The following is an 8,701-nucleotide window of genomic DNA, read 5'->3' as shown; positions in this document are numbered from 1 at the left end:
GGTATGTACCAAAGTATTAGGACTTAGGAGCAAACTTCCTCACCAAGAGCTGAAGAGGCAGTAGACAGAGGTGGGCTTGAAGTTGTACAAGCACCGTTTACATTATTATTATTATTATTATTATTATTATTATTATTATTATTATTATTATTATTATTATTATTATTATTATTATTATTATTATTATTATTTTGCAAATAATAAAAATTAAAAGTATATTATTTAAAGTATATTACATGCTTAAATGATATACCATTAAAAATTAATAGTAATTTTTAATGAAATGACAGAGAGAGTATTAAAAATACATTATATTACTATATAATATGACACAATTATCGAGTATAGCTCCAGGTTGACTCGAGGGGACGATCAGCATCAGCACTAAAGTGACTTGTCAACGAAAAATAGAAGGAAAAAAAAGCGACGAGTCCTCCTCTGTCCATTCTCTCTCTTCTCTTCCTTCGTCGTCTCGTCGTCGGCTTCTCGCATCCGCCTCCGCCTCCGCCTCCGCCTCCGCTCCCCGCTGCGCGTCACCGGAGGAGAGGAGAGAAAGTGAGAGAGGGGATCCCTCCGACCCGATCCACCGACATAACCTCCGCCCCCTGGATCTCCTCCGTCCCCGCGCGACGCCAGGACAGGTCAGTCTCCACCTTCCCTCCTCTTCCCGCTTCCCCTCTATCCTGCCTGCCCGGTAGGGGCCTAGGGTTACTATTTTTCGCCGTCACCCGCGCAGCGCGGATCATCACCTCCCTTGCTTTTGCTTCCTCCCGCTCGCTCATTCCGGTCCATCCTAGCCTCCTAGGGTTCCCCCGACTCCCCAACTCCATTCAGGCGCAGCATTTGTCCCACTCCCTGCGTCCAGATAGATTGCTTCCTGGCTCCATGGGTTGCCTCCATCCCTGAAATGGCATGTCCTTACCGAGGAAGGTAGGAGTTCTCATTTCTCAAGACCCTTCTCTGTTCTCTCTAAGCCTCTTGTTTACAGTCTTATTATCTCCGGTGATCATGCATTCAAATCCTAGGCTAATTACGGTGCTATTCCACGTTCGGCCCCTGGCTGCCATTCCAGCAAAGTCAGCAACACCACTGCTGACTGTTGCCTCCTGCGATTGCGATATTGCCCTGCTCCAGCTTGCTACTGCCACATGTTCAACGTGAAATACCTTTTACATCCGCTGCTTGATTGCTGTCGGTTACCTACTTCCCGCCTTTTTGCGCTGCCGACATACAGGGGAACCGTAACGGCAATTCGACCTTTAGGACGTGCTGGTGAATCAGAAAGACCTAACTGGGTTTCAGACAACACATATGTTTGTCTTCCATTTTCGGTAGCTGTGAGTTCACATGTATGGGTTCTTGAACAGGGTTGATGGATAATCTCTCTCCAGCCACTCTGCTCAACAGTATCTCCTGTCTTGGCGCCCTAACATCTGATGTCTCTACTGCGAGACCCAAGCCTATTCACAAGTATTGCAAAAATGTATATGATATCTCAAGCATCGTGACCCCCCTTCTTGAAGATCTTTGCAAGTCTCCCGAAGAGCAACTCGATGAGGTCTTAAGAGACCTTGACACCGCTGTCAATGAAGCTTCAGGCCTTATTGGAAACTGGCACCAGACAACCAGCAAAATGTATTTCGTAAGTGCATAGGACTATACAAGTCAAGATACTCACTTCTCACTTCTTCATTCCACTTTCCATATATTATATGTCTTAGACAGTTAGACTTATGCTACCCAAGGAAAACCAGTCTGTTGTTTTTATCAGCAGTGCATCTTTTCCAGTTATTACTAGGAAGCTGATTCTCTTTTGATTCTTTTATGATAAAATTCTGTAATCTGTATAATACATGCATCCACTAGATACAAATGTTTTGCATTTACGATTTATTGGTTAGTAAAACTATTTAACCCTATTATACTCCCTGTCTCTTTTTTTCTTGTTGACTAGCATTTACACTAACAAGATAAGGCATTAGGCTGACGCTATCATCTTAAATTCTTAATGAGTTGAACTTTCGGTCCATTGTAACTTCTTAGCTCTTGTCAGCATAGATACTTATAGTAATTGAAGCATTTTGAAGAGTCATATATTCAACTTTCAGGCTAACATTAATTATGGTTCGTCACGTATTGCGTTAATTAAAGTTATCATTCTTCTGTACAATAACCTTTGAAGTGTGCTGGGCATTGACCTTGTTTTTTTTGGTAAACAGCTAACATGTAGACTTGCTTGAATAAGTTTATACCAACTAGTAATATGGTTTATCTAGTTAGCATACATGTTCAATGGAACAACAACAACAAAGCCTTTTAGTCCCAAGCAAGTTGAGGTAGGATAGAGTTAAAAACTCAACATAACCCATAAGTCAAGGTTAGTGATGGCAATGTGTCGGGTTTGGGTCGGGTGGAGCAAAAATCCATCCGCGATCGCACCCGTGAAGTCTAACTAAACCCGCCCACTCTCACACCTGCGGATGCAATTCCAAACCTGCACCCGAACCCGTCAGATTTTGGGTGGGTGTCGGGTCACCCACGAGTTTTTACTCAGTGTGCACTTTTAAATAATAATTCAGCTATAAGCAATTAAGTACCAACAATAATTGAGTTGTATCTATAGATTTTAAGCCTTCTCATATTGAGCAGCAACAAAACATTTCATGAATTATTAGTCAAGTTACTTATTCAAAAATCAAAATAATTATCGGTGTATCTTAATCACTTTTGCACAAAATAAAGAATAAACTAAATTTCGGATCGGGCGCGGTCACCCGCGGGTTGAAATAGAAACCAACACCCACACCTGCAAAACTTCAGGTTGCACTTGCGGGTCAAAATCTTCACCCGCACCCGTCGGGTTTGCGGGTTAAATTGTCATCCCTGATCAAGGTTCGGGCACATATATAGATAGCTGTTCTCCATGCACTCATATTCAAGGCCAAATCTTTGGGTATATCCCATCTTTTCAAGTCTCCTTGGTCTGTCCCTTCCCACGTGAAATTTGGTCCTTCCTCTTCCTCTCTTTCCATACTTGTTCAATGGAAGCAACATGTAAATGCATAGCATATAGTATATACAGAAAGAAATTGGCGAAGCCATGATAAGGTTGTAAGCACAAAGCTTTCATGTACAAGGGAACTTGCATGAGTTGGTAGTGGTTCAGTTTTCACGTACATTGAACAGTATACTTTTCGACATCATAAGGTTATGAGCATAAAGCACCCATGCAGAAGGGAACTTGGTAGTGGTTCAGTTTTCACGTACGTGGAACAGTATACTTGTCCTTTTTACTGGATATTCCTTGAATCCTTGATGTTTACGCCCTTTCTGTTTGTGTTGGTGTAGATGTAATCTGATTTTTAAATGGTTTCATCTTCATGGATCCCCCCCCCCCCCCCCCCCCCCCCGAAACTTGACATGTTACTTCCTTTGTATATTGCAAACTTTAGCTATTTAGCTAACACCACTTGATGAGTGCCATAAATATTGAAATCTATTTCCTGCATTTCTGATTCGGTAATGTTCTTATTACCTTAAACAGGGTTGGCGAATTGAATCAGTAATATCAGATATTCAGGGATGTTCCCTTCAGTTGTGCCAGCTGGTTAATTCGCTATTACCTTCTCTGACTGCTCGTGCCTGCATGTGTATTGAGGTAATTAAAAGTGATTCTTTTCTTTTATTACTAGAAGGATACCCTGGCTGCGGGACATCCTTAGAAATAAAGCTGTTGCATTTATGAGTTGAAACTACATGTTCTTGCATCAGTTCTGGTAAAATAATTGGGCAAGGTAATGAAAGAACCCAATAAAAAAAGATTGTTAAACCGAATTATAAGATGATGGAACAGCAAAACAAATAGCATTATATGGATGTCTTGCACCTTCTGGCTGCGGCACTTCCTTAGAAATAAAGCTGTTGCGTTTATGATTTGAACCTACGTGTTCTTGCATTGGTTCTGGTAAAAAAATGGGCAAGGTAATGAAAGAACCCAATAAAAAACTAATAGAATATATTAAACGAATTATAAGATGATGGAACAGCAAAACAAATAGCATTATATGGATGTCTTGCATTTTTTATATATTGAAAGTAGTAATTGCAGTTAGTGGGGATGGCTTCAATAGCTTGCATGTAGAGATTGAGAGTTAGTCGGTGGTGATGTGGCATCTAGTGAGGATGACGTGCATGTTGAGATTGGAAGCTATTGGAGGGATGATTTGGCAATTGGCATTAGTGGGGGGATGATCTGGATAGTTTGCAGTTGGGTTTGAAAGCTAGTGGTGCTAAGATATAGATATAGATTTTTGTTTGTGACCCTAATTTTTCTATAACATTCTATCGGAAACTGGAACACAATACCTATTGCATTGAGGAAAGTTATATATATAGACTCAGGGGAAACCCTAACCCTAATGGCCCGGCAACCCAACAGTGGTGCCGACCCACACACACAGTCTAACATCCCCCCGCATTCGCAACGGGGGCACCGCACACGATGAGACTGGAGTAGAAGCCGACGGGTTGAAATTCCTCTGCAGTCGCAACGTCGTGAGGGTGCGAATGTTGCGGTTGGAGTAGAGACCGGTGTAGACTCCGAGAAGACGATAGCCCCTGGATGCCGAGGTAGCCGAAGACCGAAGTCAAGGTAGCCGTGGTCGGGGGACATGCAACAGTAGCCTGTTCCTCGTGAGGGGTCGACGTTCGAGCGTGAACGGTCGGCAGGGCAACACAACAAAAGAGCACCAACGGCTTCCATCGTCCGAACGTCGAGGAGACCCGCCAGGGAGGCTGACGGCAGCGCACACGTCTGCGCCGGTTGGGGTGGCCGCACCCGTGGCAGAGTAGAAGGGGTAACGGCGGATCCGGCCCGGAAGGCCATGACAGCGGCGGATCTAGCCATGAAGACGACGATCTGGCCGAAGGGACGACAGATCTAGCCGGGAAGGTCGCAACAACGGTGAATCCGACTGGGAAGGCCGCTGCAGCGAGTCAGCGACAGATCCAACGAAGGCGACGATGAAGGGGGAGAGCGACGGGGCGGTTCCAGCTGGGAAGGTCCTGTGCCGGGCCAGGCAGGGGGTTGACGCCGACGACTGGGGAAGCGCGAAGGGAGAGGCGCTGCTTGGCTGCTAGGGCGTCAGTGCAGTTAGTTAGGAGGTGGCTAGCGCGATGACGAGAGGCTGCACGGGCGGAGCCGCGGAGATGTCGGCGCTGGGGAGAGACGCGCAGGGCAGCCAAGAGGCGGGGGGGGGGGGGGGGGCTGAGGCGGTTGCGCCTGCGGCCAGGGAGGGGCGGCGTCGGCCGCACAATGGAGCAGGGCCAGCGGCGGATCTAAGCCGCCGCTGGGTTCCCTAGCGGGGAGACTGCGCCGGGAAGAGGCCAGGGCGACGCCGGCGAGCAGAGGAGAAGGGGAGGGGTCGGCGGCCTAGGGAGAAGTGCCGGCGGGGAAGGGCCGCCGCACCGTGGTTGGGGAAGGGGTCGCGCTGGGGCCCGCACGCCTACTCGCCGCGTCGGCGGCGGGCCTGTCTGACAGCGGAGGAGGTCAGTGGCCGAGCAGACGACCACGCCGCGAGCAGGGGAGGCAGGGGGTGATCGGGGCAGGCGGCGTTGGGAAGCACAACGGTCGGGTTTGGGACAAGGGCGGTCACCATGCACGCGCCCAGAGAGGAGGGAGGGTCGCGCAGATCCGGGCGCCTCATAGCGGGAGGTGTGGCCTGGGTGCGGCAGGTGCGCCGGCGACGCGCGCAGGGAGGGGGTGTTGGAGGAGGTTGCAGGGTTCGCGTCGAGGCCGGCCACGACAAGGTAGGGAGGGCCGGCCAGCACCATGGCGGAGGAGAACCGGAGCAGTAGAGCGCGCGACGAGGCTGAAGAGGAGCGTAGGCTGGCGGCTGGGAGGAGGTATCCTTCCCCCCCACACACAGTCTTACACTTTCTACTCTTTTGTAGAAACTCCAGGACATAAATCATGAGCACGTGTTTGATCTGGTTAAGGAGGTTGCCATGGAGCTTGCAGCGACAAGCGCAGTGAGTTCTGTGAATCTGCTGAAACTATCAAGTTTGTTGAGTCTGTCAACGAACATGGAATTGTACACGGAAGCTGTTTCCCTTGAGAATCTCAAAACAAGGGCACTACGATGCGAGAGTCGTGAAGAACTGGATCTAGCTGAGCAGATGATTCCACTGGTCAACTATATGCATGACCATCTTCTCAAGGAAAAACAACAACTTAGCATCAACGGGGTGCCTATTCCTGCTGATTTTTGCTGTCCCCTTTCCTTGGAGCTGATGTCCGATCCTGTTATTGTAGCGTCTGGACAGACCTATGAGCGGGTTTATATCAAGTTGTGGCTTGATGAGGGTTTTACTATCTGCCCGAAAACACTCCAAAGACTTGGACACTCCAATTTAATACCTAATTATACTGTGAAGGCTCTGATAGCTAACTGGTGTGAATCACATGACATTAGGCTTCCTGATCCTATGAAATCATTGAAGTTGAACTTTCCTTCTGCTGCCTCCTTCCTTGAGGATTTGAGTGCTGCAGATGGCAGCCCTCTACATCCTATTGTCGTGTCAAGGGCTAATATTCCTGGGTCCCCAGAAGTTGATGTGTATTTGAGAAACTTGAATGGAGCATCTCCTCCCCATAGTTTGGTCAATCAGAATTCTCATGCGCATGCAAACCGTCATGGTCATGAGGTCTCGACGAGTCAAACTTCAGAAAAAACAAATGGTTCTGTACCAGATGTTTCAAGATTATCTCTTGCAAGTTCTGAAGCAAGAGAGTCTAGTTTGGAAGGAAGGCGTGGTGGTTCGATTGGGCAAATATCAGAACATTCTACGGAGGAAGCATTCCAATCTTCTAATTTGGATAGGGATCTGCAGGACAACTTAGCTAATTCTTCTTTGAATGGTAGCCTTCCAAATAGTGGTCAACTTGATGGGGAATGTGACAATGGGGTGACAAGGGTTCCAAGCGATAGGACAAATTACAGTAGCGATGCATCTGGCGAAGTTACAAATGGTGGTGGTGCGCCTGTAGCCTCCTCTGTTCCTCAAAGGGAGCATTTGATCCCTCCAAGACTGGGTATGGGTACTAAACAATTTATCAGGCGACAACCATCAGACAGGGGTTTCCCAAGAATTATTTCTTCCTCAACAATGGATGCACGTAGTGATCTCTCTGCCATCGAGAATCAGGTTCGGAAGCTGATTGACGATTTGAAAAGTGATTCTATAGATGTTCAGAGATCAGCAGCATCAGATCTTCGTCTTCTGTCTAAGCACAACATGGAGAATAGGATTGCCATTGCAAACTGTGGGGCTGTAAACTTGCTGGTTGGTCGTCTTCATTCACCAGATGCCAAAACCCAAGAACATGCTGTGACAGCTCTTTTGAATTTGTCGATCAATGACAACAATAAAATTGCTATTGCAAATGCTGACGCTGTTGATCCTCTCATTCATGTCCTCGAGACTGGGAACCCTGAAGCTAAAGAGAATTCAGCAGCAACTCTATTCAGCCTCTCGGTTATCGAAGAAAATAAAGTGAAGATTGGGCGATCTGGTGCCATCAAGCCTCTAGTAGACTTGCTAGGAAATGGCACCCCTCGAGGAAAGAGGGATGCAGCTACTGCTTTGTTTAACTTGTCCATCCTTCATGAGAATAAAGCTCGTATCGTGCAAGCTGATGCTGTGAATCACCTAGTTGAGCTTATGGATCCTGCTGCTGGAATGGTCGACAAAGCTGTGGCTGTGTTGGCAAACCTTGCTACGATTCCAGAAGGAAGGAATGCGATTGGGCAGGCACGTGGCATTCCAGCCCTTGTTGAAGTCGTTGAGTTGGGTTCTGCAAGAGGGAAGGAGAATGCTGCGGCTGCGTTGCTTCAGCTCTGTACAAACAGCAACAGGTTTTGCAGTATAGTTCTTCAAGAGGGTGCAGTGCCCCCTCTAGTCGCCCTTTCACAGTCAGGAACACCGCGGGCAAGAGAGAAGGTTCGCAGCTTCGCACAAGCCATATTTCTTAGGTTTAAAAAATGCAGCGGACACTTTTTAATTGATGGACTCTGATTTGCTTTTTGTTGTGCAGGCACAAGCGCTTCTGAGCTACTTCCGCAGCCAAAGACATGGGAATTCAGCAAGGAGATAGCCTTCTGTTTTTTCCCGTTTTTTGTTGTAGTGTACATTAAGCGTTGCATTTTATGCCCATCATCGCGACTGGGCTCCTGTTTACTGTTGTTGATTGGCACTGGCAGATGCGTTGGCTGGAATTATGCAGTGCCCTGTGCTCTGTTTATAGATGGAGATTGTTATGCTCATCTCATGTAAGTTTTGTCTGTTGAGATGGTATCTTTCCTTTTCTCGTTTTTGAGGTTTTTTTTTGTATAGCTTAACCATTGATAGGAACTTCGAACTTACATAATCACCGATTTTGCCCTGTATATAAGTATATTTGATTGTCTGTGACCTTTGGAATTATTATGGTTCGATGGTTGTACAAATTATTTGATCCGCAGTACAAATAAGGCCATGTTTGGATAAATACTGCTTCCTCATTTCAAATTAGAAAGCGTTTTGACTTTTTTAGCTATATAGCTTTTATGATATATATTTGTTTCTAGATATGTATGGTAAAGCAATATAGAAAATGTCAAAAATGTGTTATAATTTAGAACGGCCAGGTGTTCTGTAAAAT

General features: G+C 46.5%; 1 protein-coding gene across 1 annotated transcript; it reads left to right on the top strand.

Annotated features, from left to right (window-relative positions):
• The first annotated feature begins 379 nt into the window (after positions 1-379).
• Positions 380-8,484, top strand: LOC103653150 (U-box domain-containing protein 4). The gene is made up of 5 exons (XM_008680112.4): positions 380-641; positions 1,368-1,642; positions 3,545-3,658; positions 5,953-8,001; positions 8,096-8,484. The coding sequence occupies exons 2-5, from the start codon at positions 1,373-1,375 to the stop codon at positions 8,153-8,155; spliced, it is 2,493 nt and encodes an 830-aa protein (XP_008678334.1). The 5' UTR covers positions 380-641; positions 1,368-1,372; the 3' UTR covers positions 8,156-8,484.
• The last annotated feature ends 217 nt before the right edge of the window (positions 8,485-8,701 follow it).

Source organism: Zea mays, chromosome 4 (genome assembly GCF_902167145.1).
Source record: "Zea mays cultivar B73 chromosome 4, Zm-B73-REFERENCE-NAM-5.0, whole genome shotgun sequence".
Classification (NCBI taxonomy): Eukaryota; Viridiplantae; Streptophyta; class Magnoliopsida; order Poales; family Poaceae; genus Zea; species Zea mays.
Note: the sequence above shows the minus strand (reverse complement) of the source record. Positions and strands in the feature narration are given on the sequence as shown.